The sequence below is a fragment of the Lutra lutra genome, chromosome 10 (assembly GCF_902655055.1).
Source record: "Lutra lutra chromosome 10, mLutLut1.2, whole genome shotgun sequence".
Taxonomy (NCBI): Eukaryota; Metazoa; Chordata; class Mammalia; order Carnivora; family Mustelidae; genus Lutra; species Lutra lutra.
Window position 1 is genome coordinate 7,174,111 of NC_062287.1, and position 14,926 is coordinate 7,189,036.

The 14,926-nt window shown below is 43.0% G+C and overlaps 1 protein-coding gene across 3 annotated transcripts in view; it reads left to right on the forward strand.

Annotated features, from left to right (window-relative positions):
* Nucleotides 1-280: 280 nt before the first annotated feature.
* ZC3H12C (zinc finger CCCH-type containing 12C) overlaps nt 281-14,926 on the forward strand; it is a 78,916-nt gene continuing 64,270 nt past the window's right edge. Inside the window, exon 1 of one of the 3 annotated variants that reach the window (XM_047692242.1) lies at nt 281-399. In XM_047692242.1, coding sequence (XP_047548198.1) covers nt 376-399 — 24 coding nt within the window. In that variant the 5' untranslated portion in view covers nt 281-375. Of the gene's footprint in view, nt 400-495; nt 606-2,680; nt 2,746-14,926 lie in introns of those variants that run through there. The other 2 variants (XM_047692243.1, XM_047692244.1) reach the window with 2 other exon arrangements.

The following is a 14,926-nucleotide window of genomic DNA, read 5'->3' on the forward strand; positions in this document are numbered from 1 at the left end:
GTTTCCTGTTTCAGTTCTCGGTGATCTCCAGCAGCAGGTGCTGGTTTGCCAACCTCGGCTCCAGAGGAGGCGAAGGAGGAGAAGGGAAAGAGGGAAGGGGAGGAGGAAGCGGCGCAGCGGCTGCGGCTGCGGCTGCGGGCGGGCGGGCGGCCGAGGAGCGAGGCGGCAGGCGGGAGAGCCGGGTTCGCTGTCGCCCGCGGAGCAGCGGCGCGGGCGGCGGGCGAGCCGAGGCCGCGGCGGGCGGGCGGGCAGGCATGGGGGAGCCTCCCGCTCGCCCCGCGCCCTAGCGGCGGCCGCGGCGGCCCAGGGCGGAGGCGAGAGGCGGCCGCCCGCCGCAGGGCCCCGGGGCCGCCCCGGCTTCCAGGGCATGTTGTGATGGCCGCTCAGAGGAGACCGCAAGTAGGTTGAGCAACAATTCCGTGTGCGCGCGCGGCCGGGGCGCGAGTTGTGCAAGCCGGGGGAGGGGGCGCCGGGGCCGCGGCCCGCAGGGAGGGAGGGCGCGCGGGCGGGCGCGGCGCCGCGCGGGGAGGGCCGGGCCGGCCGCTGTCGCTGCGGCCGCTCGCCGCTTCCTCGCGGGGTCGGCCATGCCGGGTAGCGGCCCCCAGGTTTGTCCCTCGGGCGGCGGGGGCTGGGAGGGAGGCTGGCCGCGGCCGCGGAGCGGGGTGGGGGGGGGGCGCCCTGAGGGAGCCGCGGGAGGAGGGGGAGGGCGGCGGGGCCGGGAGGCCGCGCCCGAGCGCCGGGCGGAGAGGCCGGCGGACCGGAGCGGCGGCGCAGGGCGAGCTCCAGGCCCCGGGCGGGTCGGGGGGCCCCCCGCCCCCCGCCCCCGGAGGTCGAAGGAGGGGGGCCCGAGCGCCCGCGGCTCCCGGGGCTCGGGTGGGGCCGAGCGGAGAGCACGGCTCGCCGTGGCCGCGGGCAGAGCCGTCCTCGCCGGGCTCTCGGGCTGGGGGAGGCCGGCGACCCGGGCCCCGCGGCCTAGGGCAGCGGTCCACTCTCGCCCGCCCCGGGGCACGGCCGCCGAAGATGGAGGCGAACCCGGGCGCTCCGCACGGAAACGGACCCACAGCGCTGCTCCTGCGGCTCCGGACGCCGCGCGCTCGCGGGTGAGGCGTCCTCCCGCACCTGGGATCCGGCCCCAGCCATTAGCCTTTCATTCCGACCCCCGCGGAAAGCCCTCCGGCGTCCCGGTCCCTCCCGCGCCCCTCACCCCGCAGCCTCGCGCGCACTCCCGGTTCCACCTCGCGTTCGTGGTAGATGGGCTGCTGCTTCCCATGTTCAACCCCCCGCACGGACGTGTTCGGGATCGAACTTGGAGGAGCGACCCCCGCTCTCCTTCCCCAAACTGTCTGCCCCCTCACCCCTTAAAGCCCTTCAGAAACAGCCTTCGCTTCCAAGTGCTGATTACTCTGACTGGGAGGCTTGCCATTTGGGTAACCGTTAACAATACTGGTCTGTGCTCTGTGTTTGGTGATAAAGAGATGAAATACGAATCCAGATTTAGGGAAAGTTTTCCTATTGGTTGCAAGACTGTGTTGGAGTATCCCCAGGCCGGTGAGGCGCTTATTGATTCAGATTTTTTTTTTTTTTTTTAAACCATCTTCGAATAGTGACAGAGACGCTTGGAGCTGGTATATTTAGAAAATTGGTAAAGTTCATCAATTCTTTACTCGTTTCCTTGTTTAGTTTTTCTAGAGCGTATCATAAACGGAGAGCAGTGGCTAGGTCTCAAAACACTTTTGGGGCTTTTCCAGGAACCACAAGAAGTCAGCAATAGAGCGTACTACATATATGTATATAATTTGTGTGTGTGTGTGTGTGTGTGTGTGTATTTAATCTGTGTATGACTCCCATTTATTTAATCATAGATAAATGAATTTTAATAGCAGTTTCTTTAATTGGTGTCATCAAGTGTTCAGCTATAAACATAGCTTCACCAAATGTTTTTAAAATTATTTTACCATCTTACCTCCATTCACGTGTTTTCTTCCGATTTGGCATTCTTATTTTAAGTTACCCAAACCTGTCTATTTGAAGGTACCCTTAAATATCAGAATGATCTAGTAACCCTGTATCTATAATTCAAGATGGTTGAGTATTTCTAGTTTAAGGATGGGTTTTACTTTCAAAGTACGTTTAAATTCTACCTCAAGCGTCTATTTGGTCATCACTGAAGTACTCAAACGTTACAAGCAAAGTAAAATGAACTTTTTAACAAAACAAAAAGGCCATTATTTTTTAAAAGGCATTTGATAATGAACGTCTAATGAAACTAGTTTTATTATAAAGGAAAATATTGGAGAATAGGAAACAGAAACTTGGAATGTTTGTATGCAGATGGGAGTTTTTATTAGTCACTTCCTTTTACTACATACTTGTTTTAATTACAAGACTAATAAAAACATCCTATTTTCTGTCACTGGCTTCCCTAGAGCTATCTTCATGGATCACATTTGCCAAATTGGACCTTAGGTGCTTCATGGAAATTCTGTTTTTAAATTATCTTCCTCATTCTACAACTGGATTGCCTTGTTTTCATTCTAGCAGACTGGATGGTTTTTTACATTAATTTTAATTACTGTAACAGATATGAAAGTGTTACCATCATTTTATAACTCTTAGTACCATTTCTGTGCCCTTTTATATCTTCTTATACTCTTTTTGGGCTTTTTCATTGTTTTTGTAGATAAATTTGGAAGAATTTTCTCATGCTGATTTGATAGCAGTTTTAAAGAAACGAATATAAGATAAGTAGGAGACCTTTTTTATCTTTTTAGTTAGAATGGGGGATTGTAAAGTAATCTGTTGCTGCTCACTTGACACTGGTACACTTTTATTCCCTCAGCAGATAATTAATTTAGTATTGATCTAGGTGCTGCATAGGGCTCCTGACCTCTAAAAGAAGAGAGGTTATGAACAGATAGAACATAACGCTAGATGAAATATACTAAGTGGGACAAGCAAAGAATAAGAAATGCGGGGACTGTAGTAGGGAAGGCTGCATGCCAGGTCTGAAAGGTAAGATGCAAGTGGGTAGAGCTGAAGAGGAGTCATTTCCAAGTGAATAATGCTGTGAGTCAAGGAAAGCAGGGAGTGGGTGGGCCAGTGTGTCTGGAACATTAAGTAGGTGATAGAAGTAGTGAGGTATTGAAGTGGCAAAGATGGTTTCAGGTTATAGCTTTTATTGGAAGGAGACATATTAAGTGAGAAGGTCAGGGCATCACCAACATGGATTAAATCAGGTTTCCAAATCCAAACTGAAGTAAAATCACGTTAAAAATACTGAGATTCTGGGGTCTGATCTCAAATCTGCCAAACGCTGAGAAAACAAAAACAGATACTTGTGTTTTTAAGCACTAACAGTCCCTATGGACCTACAACCTAGAAAATCTCATGACTTCACAAAGCTAGGATTTTAAGATTCACCAAAAAACATGTTACAATTATTGCTGCTGTTTCACTAGTGGCAGTTCAGAGAAGTGAATTGAGAATATGATTTTGTACACTGTTTCATCCCAGAATATGTCTCCAGGAGCTCGAAAAAGAAAACTTTATAGGATACTTGAGCTATTTAAATGAGATAGCATGTGAAAAGTACACCCTGTCTGGCACATAGTAATTTTGATACTTGATGGCGTAAAGATGATTTTCAAATCTGTAATGTGGAGGTTATCAGTTCCCTGTCTTTGCTTCAGGTTTTTTAGTTGACACAATGATAGCTATTCTGTGCTGGACACCGAGATCCCAGGCACCATGCTTATGCACTGCTTTTGTTACCCTCGTTCTATAGATGAGGAAGCCCAGACACAAGAGTTTAATTTTAAGTTCCACATCTAGAAAATTGCAGAAGGGAGTTTGAACCTATGCTGTCTGACTTTAAAAACCATGCTCTTACCCCTTGGGCAGGTCTGCTGCCCTGTGATTCAGTTTTTACTCTGTTCCTTGAAAGTGTGTCCTTGTGTGTACCCATGTTGACACACATTGTTTGAAAATTAAGAGACGGGGGCATCTGGGTGGCTCAGTGGGTTAAAGCCTCTGCCTTCGGCTCAGGTCATGATCCCAGGGTCCTGGGATCGAGCCCCGCCTCGGGCTCTCTGCTCAGCAGGAAGCCTGCTTCCCTTCCTCTCTCTGCCTGCCTCTCTGTCTACTTGTAATATCTGTCTGTCAAATAAATAAAATCTTTAAAAAAAAAAATTAAGAGACGCATGATAATTAGCATGATGGGTCTGGAAGATAAGAGATATGTTAACCTTTTCTCTATAAAGTACTCCAGTGACAGGACAACATGAAATCCTGTCTGGCCAAATTGTTTGAAGGCAAGAACCTTGTCTTTCCAGCAGGTTGCTTAGGTCCTTAAAAGATAAGCCCAAAGGCAGTTTTGGTCTGGTATGGCATATGTTAAACAGCAGTGTAGTTCCACCAAAGAGAGCATTTTTTGGGGGGGGGGGGGGTGGATGGAAACCTCAAAGGTTTTTTATGAGTAGTGGGTTTTTAGTGATTTTTCCAGCACTTATCTCTGATTGTAGTAATGTAATGTACTTAATTGTGGAGAACTTAGAAAACGAAGAGAAATGTGAACAATTTTAAAATCCCCGTAACCCCAAGATAACTAGCAACATTTTGATGGGTTTCCCTCTTTGATTTTTCTATACATTGGCAAAGGATTGTTTCACTTGGCTTGCAATAGAAGATAATCCCCCATAAAGGATAGTTTACATGGTTCTATGTCACAACACAATAGTAATTCTTAATGCTCCATGAACTAGCCCACAAGCACATGTCTGAAAATAAAAAGTGTTCTGCCTTTAAGGTAATTATCAAATCCCTGAGGGTGGGTAGGGGAAAAGTAGAAAATCCCAGGTTGTCCTGTTTGCTTGGAACATTTTCTCCTATTCCGCTTTACCTTTTGCCTAGCCCACATCCCATAGTGGAGGCCTCAGCTCAGGCCTCACTTAGTTTACTCTTATACTTTTAAGATTTGTAACAGTAGATAACATTTTTTTTTTTAAAGATTTTATTTATTTATTTGACAGAGAGAGATCACAAGCAGGCAGAGAGGCAGGCAGAGAGAGAGGAGGAAGCAGGCTCCCTGCTGAGCAGAGAGCCCAATGCGGGGCTCGATCCCAGGACCTTGAGATCATGACCTGAGCCGAAGGCAGCGGCTTAACCCACTGAGCCACCCAGGCGCCCCAGTAGATAACATTTAATTGTGCCAGTCATTGTTCTGGGTGCCACACATGAATTAATGCATGTAATGCCTACCACTGCTTCCTTCATGGGAGTGTGTGCATAAAAAGATCTTTTTCTTGTATAATTAGAATGTTACTGTTTATAGAGCTTTGTATCCCCTCTTTCTATCCCCAATTAGCTTACACTAAGGATTTTCTCATGATATTAAAAATATTTCAGGGTGTGACACCTGGGTGGCTTAGTTGGTGGAGTGTCTAATTTTTTATTTCAGTTCAGATCATGATCTCATGGTCCTGAGATCAAGCTCTGGGTCCAGGTCTGCGATCAACGGGGAGCCTGCTTGAGGAGTCTCTCCCTCTGCCCCTCCCCCTGCTCGTATCCTCTCGCTCTCAAATCTTTGAAATGTTTTTTTCTTTAATTTTTTTTAACATTTTCTTCCTGAGAACATGTCACTTTATTTAATCATTATTCTATTTCAGTTAGACATCTGGGTCCCCCCCCCAATATTTTAATATCATAATACATTAGTTGAATATCCCAGTAAGAAAAAAAAGTTTTCTGCATATGTGTTCTTAGGATTCACGGACATCACCATCAAAGAGAATAAGCTTTAAGGCTTTTGATGGCCAAACAGCCTTCCAGAAAAGCCGTATAGATATGTACACTTATTAGCAAAGAGCAGGAGCTAATTTCATCCCACTTTGAATGTACTGTTGACTTTTTAAATTTCTGACAGTTTGTTAGATGAAGATTAATACCTAATTTTAATGCTCACTTCTTTTTTTCTACTTATAATTTAAATTGTTAAAGTAGTACAGGTGGATTTGATTAAGAAAAAGCAAACAGAGAATGAAAGCCGCCTGCAGCCTTACCCAGAAGTAACTAATGTAAATACTTGGACACACACTCTCCTATTTTTATTCCCATAGGTGTACTTCACAGAATTTTTACTTGGGTTTTTAAGTAAAATCACAAGTGTTTCATAGTCTCCCAGCTTCAGGCAAAATTATTTGCTTACTCCCTTCTGTTTTCAAAATACAATATATTTCCTCCCTAAGCCTTGACTATATGGTGGTGGTGAACTGTTTTCTTCTTTATTTTCTACCTTCTGTGTCTCCGCTCTCCATCTGTAAAACAGAAGATACTGCCTAGAGCATAGATTTGTCATAACAATTTACTGATAATACAAAATGTTGGTAAGAGTACCTTTACTATGCCTAGGATTTTTTTTTTTTTTTTTTAATCTTGTCTTAGGCTTTCTGAAGGCAGGGACTTGATGGTCTATATTGTTGTATCCCAAATCTTATACAACACTTGGCACATAGTAGACACTTCATGAATGTGTTTTTATTACTTAAAATGAACCTGCTGATATGGGTAGCATGAACAAAGCCTGTAGATGGCTAAGAGATGGTCACAGTAATTAATTCTGAGCAAATAACACAATTGGTACCCAAACTTTAAAAAGATTACCTAGAATGTATGATGTGATTTCTTTTTTTTTTTTTTTAAGATTTTATTTATTTATTTTGACAGAGTGAGAGGGAGAGAGAGCACAAGCAGGGGGAATGGGAGTGGGAGAAGGAGAAACAGGCTCCCTGCTGAGCCAGGAGCCCAATGCAGGGCTCGATCCAAGACCCCAGGATCATGACCTGAGCTGAAAGCCCACGCTTAATGGACTGAGCCACCCAGGCGCGCTAGAATGTATGAGGTGATTTCTAGAGGGGCCATACACATTTGCCTCCTAAGAATATAATTAACCTTGCCTACCCCACTTAGAAGGGAAAGGATATTATAGAAGTTAATTTTCTAGAACATTTATTTTTAAAATCTTTTTTTTTTAATTTAATTTTATTTTTTCAGTGTTCTGAGATTCATTGTTTATGCACTATACCCAGTGCTCCATTCAGTACGTGCCCTCCACAATACCCGCTACCAGGCTCACCTAACACCCCCCCCAAACCCCTCAGTTTTTCTCAGAGTCCACAGTCTTTCATGCTTCGTCTCCCTCTCTAATGTCCCCCAATTCACTTTTCCTTTACTTCTGCCAGTGTCTTCCATGTTACTCCTTATGCTCTACAAGTGAAACCATTTAATTGACTCTCTGCTTGATTTATTTCACTCAGCATCATCTCCTCCAGTCCCGTCCATGTTGATACAAAAGTTGGGTATTCATCCTTTCTGATGGCTGTGTAATATTCCATTGTGTATATGGACCAAATCTTCCTCATCCATTCGTCTGTTGAAGGGCATCTAGGCTCCTTCCACAGTTTGGCGGTTGTGGCCATTGCTGCTATGAAGACCGGGGTACATATGGCCCTTTAAAGTCTTTCAAGAGCAAAACACTGAGACTATTTTTTTTTCTTTGTTTCTCTTTTTGCTTTAAGTAGGCTCCATGCCTGACACAGGGCTTGAGCTCACAACTCTGACATTAAGAGTCACAGGCTCTACCTACTGATCCAGCCAGGCACCCCATTTTAACTATTTTAAATGGAAAATTTTGTATGTGAATTTTTAAATTTTTCTACCATTGAATAATATGCAGCTTATAATTTCAACTGATTGTGAAATACAATAATAGCTAACATTTATTGGGCACTAACTATGTCAGACACAGTATTAAGCACTTTATTTACAGTATCTGGTTTTGCAACAATTCTATATGATTTATACTGTTGTTTTGCTGTTTTCCATGTGATAGAACTGATGCCTAGAGATATTAACTAATTTGGCCAAGGTTATCAATTTCTGGTTTATCTTAAACTAAATGACAATACTTTTTTTTTTTTTTTAATAGATGACAAGGGGCAGCAGGACCTGATGACTTCTGTTGATTTAGATCAGTGACTTTTTTGGTCTTTTCTCCTTGGTGTTAGCTGTTCCTTGCTGATGTTGTCATTCCCTTCCAAGCTGCTGTGCCCTGCGAAACTGAAAGACAACAGCTCATATTATGCCTAAAATAAAAGTGTCTAGGCAGTGACTGATGGCCTATAGGATGCTCAGATGGTCTCATTTGGGGAACAGAGAGATGAGGCTGCACAGGGAGGGCGGGCAGGAGCTCTGCAAGCAGGTAGACGTGGATTCGCACCTCCGCTCTGCCCTTGCCTGTCTGTGACCTTAGGCAAGTCTCAGCTTCTCTTTGACTTCTCATCCGTCAAACACTGTGTACTTTGCAGAGTTGTTTTTACAGAATTGAGATAATGAGCATAGAAGTGCCTGGCACGTGGGAGGCACTGGGTGTTATTATAAAATGATTTAGCAGTATCCACTGATTTGATTGGACAGAGACTTTGTCTGTTTCGTTTTTCTGTCCACTTATTCAGATGCTCTAGATCGTGTCCTGAGTAACTGGGATTACCAGATCTAAAAATCCTATGAGATCAAGTTTACTGTTACTGCTTTTAATATGTCCATTTATATTTTAGATTTTTTCCAAAGGGCTTTCAAATCTATTACTTCATGTTTTTTAGGGTGAAGCTAAAATTAGTTTTTGTTCTTTGTTCTTAGTCATCTGTACTCATTTACTATTCAAAATTATGTGGGCTTATTTTTATCCTTATTCTGTGACTTAGTCTGTTTCAGATCTTGGCTTTTACTTTACAGCTCATTTTTATTGTGTACTTACAGGGAGCTGGTTTCCCGTGTAGCTGAGGCTTTCTCCTTGTTGTCGACTTAGACATTTTTTCGTCTTACCTTTGAGTTGTCATTTTTTTTTTTTTTAAAGATTTTATTTATTTATTTGACAGAGAGAGATCACAAGTAGACAGAGAGGCAGGCAGAGAGAGAGAGAGAGGGAAGCAGGCTCCCCGCTGAGCAGAGAGCCCGATGCGGGACTCGATCCCAGGACCCTGAGATCATGACCTGAGCCGAAGGCAGCGGCTTAACCCACTGAGCCACCCAGGCGCCCCTGAGTTGTCATTTTTGTTAATTGCCTCACTGGGATGGTGATCTTATGTATTAGATACTTTCTGGAATTTTGCTGTAATTTTAAATGACTAGTATAGATTTAAAAGGCTTAAAATGTGCAGTAAATTATCTATTTTGATAAAGTAGGTATCATTTCTGCTGTTGCTAAGATAGAAAAGTACCTTAAGCAACATAAAAGTCAGGGGCATAAAAGTATGTTAAAATTGGCAGGATCATGCATAGGAAAAAAACAGATTTTAAATAGGGGAAATGTTTTCTAAACTACATTTCTATTATTTTGACTACTTCATTTTATCTTTTAAAATTAAATTTTGAGTTTACTTACACATACTTTATCTCATTCTTAGAATCTGAAAAATATCTAAAATGATACTGAAAATCATCTATAATTCTCACCTAGAGATAGTTTTGGTATCAGTGTTTTTATTTTTAAAATCTTCTAGTCAATACAAACACATCCTTTAAAAAAATGTGTGTGCGTATGTAGTTTTGGTTATTTCTCTTCATTCAATATGTTTTCCTGTGTCATTAACTATCCTTTTAAATGCTTATTTTTAATTGGCCGCATGGTATTCTTCGTATTTAACCACTGCAGTTTAATGAAGTTCATATCGTTGACTAGAGTATAATGAGTGTTCTTTGTTGTTAAAAACAACAGTGTGATAAATGTCCACGTATATTCATGATTTTACACATTGATTCTATTTTTAACAAGTTCCTAGATATGATCTTGAAAAATGCTTGCTAGAAAAGCTATACCAATTTATATATTTTTTTAAAGATTTTATTTATTTATTTGACAGAGAGAGATCACAAATAGGCAAAGAGGCAGGTAGAGAGAGGGGGAGGAAGCAGGCTCCCCGCTGAGCAGGGAGCCCGATGTGGGGCTCAATCCCAGCACCCTGGGATCATGACCTGAGCCAAAGGCAGAGGCTTTAACCCACTGAGCCACCCAGATGCCCCCCAATTTATATTCTTATTGACACTGCAGGAATGAGTCCATTCTTTGAATCAGTCACTGTTTCCCCACGCAGCCTCGCTTTGTTAATTTGATAGACAAGAATGGGCTTAATAGTGCTAAGAAGCTCATTCTGTAGAATCAGACTAAGTCCGAGTTCCTTTTCTGACATTTACTGGCTACATCATCTTGGACAGTTTTCTTAAAATTCCCCTAAGCCTCAGTTTCTTTTTCTGTAAGATTGCGATAGTAGTGCCTGTAATCATGGTGCTATCATCTAATATGGTGTGGATATTAGCAGGTGATGTGTATTGACGCATAAAGTCCTTGAGAGATGCAAACTACCATTATTTATGATGAACGAGATTTCTCCATGTTATATTTTGTAATCTGGTGTAGCCAAATTTTACAGCTGGTATAAGGAAAAGTCACTCACTTTTAAGTAACCATCTACTACCTTCCTCTTTTATGCTCTGTTGAATGTAGGACTTAGTTCCAACACTTTTCAGCTGAGCCTTTGATCTTTAAAATGTATGATGGTGATGTAATAATGCATTTTCTTTTCAATATTTCAGTTTACTTTTTTTTCTTATTGCATTGGTTGAAGCTAGAGAACAGTGTTGATTAATAGTAGGCATTTGGGCTTATGTCTGATTTTAATGGAACTTCCTCTCTGGTATTTCACTCTTTGAATGTCATTAGCTATTGTTTTCATATATAGCTGCCCCATATGCGCGCACACACACATCCACACACACACATACACACATTTCTGAAAATATCTACAAAGTTAAATGTGAGAAACTTGAAAATAGATTTATATCTTACGGGAGGATTCCCTTAAAATTTTAAATCCCAAGTATCTTTTAGGCACATCTTCAAAAATATTTTTTTCAGTTTTTAATTTATATTCTCTTCCTTTTTAATTGAACACATAATCAGTTTAAACAAATCTTAAATTTCAGCAAGGCTAAACTATTACTGCTTTCAGTGTACTTAATGATTCTGTCCTTGTCTCAGTGATAGTTCAAGACCTACTCTTTTCACTATAGTCCACTGTTACATCATATTTGTAAAATATTAATAGAAGTAGGGCGCCTGGGTGGCTCAGCAGGTTAAGCCTCTGCCTTCAGCTCAGGTCATAATCTCAGGGTCCTGGGATCAAGTCCCGCATCAGACTCTCTGCTTGGCAGGGAGCCTGCTTCCTCCTCTCTCTCTCTCTGCCTGCCTCTCTGCCTACTTGTGATATCTCTCTCTTAAATAAATAAATAAAATCTTTTAAAAAATATTAATAAAAGTAAATGAAACAGTTTTTACCCCTGGAATAGAACCTTTTATTCAAATGAGATCTTGGGATTAGGGTCCCAGTGTCCTCCACATTCAGCCTCTTAGGCATTTTTTAGAGCAGTGTTTGAAAACTACTTCCCCTCAAAAAAGATTCAAATAATTTGTAAATCCCCCCAAAACAGTGCTACTATACCTGAAGTTTTCAGTGGTTAGCAGGAAAACCACCTTCTGAGGTCATGAGGTTTTTATTAAATAGATTTCGCACTGAAGTTCTAATTTAGCATGTCTAAAAAGATGACCAAGTATGGTAATATGTGCTAGGTGAAAATATGGTATTCACAGATTTAGGTAGACTCTTCTATCATTGGGTTACTGAAATTTTGGTCCTGGAGTCTCTCCTTTTTTTTACAGTCTTCCATCCATCCATTATTGTATTTTAAATGCCTTCATCTTGCCAATGATTACCACTGGCGCATGGTTCTCTTTCTCTTTTATGCAGCTGTCTTGGGACAGCTCCATTTGTATAGCTATTGGTATCTGAAATGAATGTTTTAGATAAAACAATTTTTATCCTTCCAAATCTTTCTTTCCAAGACTTCTTCACTTCATTAAGTGTTACTACTTACTACCTTCTTCTCAGCTGTCCAAACCAAAAATCTAGAAGTTCTTGACTACTCAGGTCCCTCTTTGCTCTTCCACAAGCAATCCAGTGCATGAGCCTTTCATCGATACATGCTATGAATGAACAAGGTTGTTCAGAGGCACCTGGGTGGCTCAGTTGGTTAATTGTCTGCCTTCAGCTCAGGTCACAATCTCAGGGTCTAGGATCGAGCCCCACATCGGGCTCCCTGCTCAGTAGGGAGTCTGCTTCTCCCTCTCCCTTTCCTCCTCCTGCGCCCCCACTCATTGGCTGTCTCTCTCTCTCAAATAAATCTTAAAAAAAAAAAAAAAGTTCAATATTAGAAATATCTATTATCATGGAATAAAACCACCTGTTAATGTGTATCATTACAATGTAAATATGCTGTGTAATTTACCTTTCTTATTTGTAGAGCTTCTGTGGATAGTATAAGTAGGATTAGGCATATATTTGGTTAGTTTTTGTGCCATCTTTGTTAGGTTTCATCAAACAATTATGCTGGCCTCTTAAACCACTGACATGTGTCCCATGTTTTCCAGTGCCCTAAAATAATCGAAGTGAAGCTGGATGCTTTGAGGTTTTGCTCGAATGCACCCATAGAAACTAGAGGTAGAGCATCCTTTCTCAGGAATGGAATAGAGGATATAAATCACCAAGTGTTCTTTCTTCCACAGTGTTAACACTTGTAACATTTTCTTAGGTCAGCTTTCATTATAGATTCCTAATTTATTCGCATGAAGATTTATGAGGAGAATCCTTTCCATTTCATTGAACTTTACTTTTGTCTTGTGAGGTAGATGCAGAACTCCCCACCTCTTGGTCACAGTTTTAGGACACTCGTCTTTCATTCGTGCATTCAGAACCAGCTCCATTTTATTAACTGGCTCTGCTTTTTCTTTGTTGCTTCCTCGTTTATTTATGTCTGCTTTAAATTTTATTCCTTTGTTCACCTTTTTTTGGTTTGCCTGCTCATTTTAACCTTTCCAATTTAAATCTTTAATTCCTTGATTTCTTGTTTTCTATTAAATACAGTTGTACGATTAATTTTTCCTTGCGTATCAGTTTGGCCACATCTCCTAGCTTACAATTTTACTTCTTATTTTTCTTTATACAGTTCTTTGGAAGAGAAGTTTAATTTAGATCATTGGTTTTTAAAATTTGTTTTTGGCTATCTGCTGCTATCTCCTCTCTGTTTATCATGGCCAGAGTATATTTCCATTCTCTAGGTTTCGGTTTTTACTAAAGGCCTCAAAAGCGGTGTTCTAATGCAATTGTCTGCCTGTATCTCAACTTTGAAGTCAGGCTGCCTGTGGTGAATTACTCTGAGTACTTGAGATAAGGGTCATTTTTATTATCATTGTTGTTGCTTAAATGCGTGTAAACCCCAGAGTCTGATGCCATCAGCATCTTACAAGCCAGTGAATGAGAGAAGTAAATCTAACGCTTTGGATTGTCAGGGCTTTCTGTCATCTTTGTGTGAAGATAGGATGGTGTTAACTTTCAGAATAAGCTGATCTCGCAGTTTGTTGCAGAAGTATTCGAATTCCTTCAATGGGTCCCCTCAGCTCCTGGATCTGCAGACCTCGGGCCAGGTGTGTCCCCCTCCTCTGAGAGTGTCAGGACGCCCTGGGGTTGGGGTCGGGCCAGTGGCCCTGGTTTCCCCGTGGTCCTCGCCGTGCTCTTCACCAGCAGAAGACGTGACAGGGAGCATCTTCTGAGTCCTCCCTACCGTCCCCCTCAAGATCGTGAAGCTTTGGAAATAAAAATCGACTGTTCTTTGCCGACCTATTTATGGGTGGGATGAATAAACTGGCCAAGAGGAAGAGTAGACTCATAGACATTACTCCACACTCTTGAACATGCGGGACAGTGGCACTTCGAGTGATTCCTGTGAGAAATTAACAAATGACCCTTGTTTGTGACGGAGAACAAAGTGCTTCAGATGACTGCTTTTGTAATTCCCGGGTGAGCTCCCGACTGCTCCGTGTTCTCGGGGGTCTTCCGGTGGCATTGAAGAGCGAGCCGCCCGTCGGGCCCCACGTCCACACGCCCTCCCCTTCGGAAAGAGGATGTCTGCAGGAAGCAAAGGACCGCTAACATCTGAAGCCACACCCTGTCCCCAGATCACCAAGATTTTCTGTCCTTAGAGACTAGATTCAGAGCACAGGGAGCATGTTTAAGGTATGATTTTGAAGAAACACTAGGAATCCGCTCCTAAGAGGTGATGTCACAGGCTGTGGCTCGGGTCGAGGTAGGATGTTTTGGAGCTGGCCTGGGTGGCTGGGCGGCAGGTGCCAGGCTGGCAGTGGCCGCTTAGCCTCGAGACAAGCCCGAGCCACGAGAGCACCTGAGTGAAGCCGTGGCAGGTGGAAGAGGTGCTCTGGAGCGCTGGGGTGACAGCCAGAATGCAGGCTGGGCAAGTGTGTTGCGGGGGGCTGCATCTCGGGCCTCCGCATTCCTCAGAACAACGGGCAGATCGGAAGTGAGTGAAGTTTCTGTGCATTTCGGTAGGTGTGAGCGCGAATTTGTTGATCGACACCTCAGCTAAGCAGGACGGTTCCGCGTGGATTTCCATTTGACCAAAATCCTGAGCTGGTTTCCTTCCACTGTGTGATAGCCGCTTCTCAGCTTTTTGTATGATCGCTGAAAAAATAATCAGTCCTGGAAATCAAATAAGATTAGTGATTTATCTTAGAAAGACTGGTTCCAAAGTCACCATAGCTTCGCTTTCCAGTAAGGTAGCTCTCTGTTTACCAAAGCAAGTGGGTTAGGAAACTCTCCTAAGAGTGAGAAACAGAGTAAGCTGATTCCATCCTCCGTGTACCCCCTTTTCTCCATGCATGTGCGCCTGCACGCACACACATGTGCGCACACACACACACACACACACCCATCCATCTCAGAGGAGGAAAGGTGCAGGGACAAAGGAG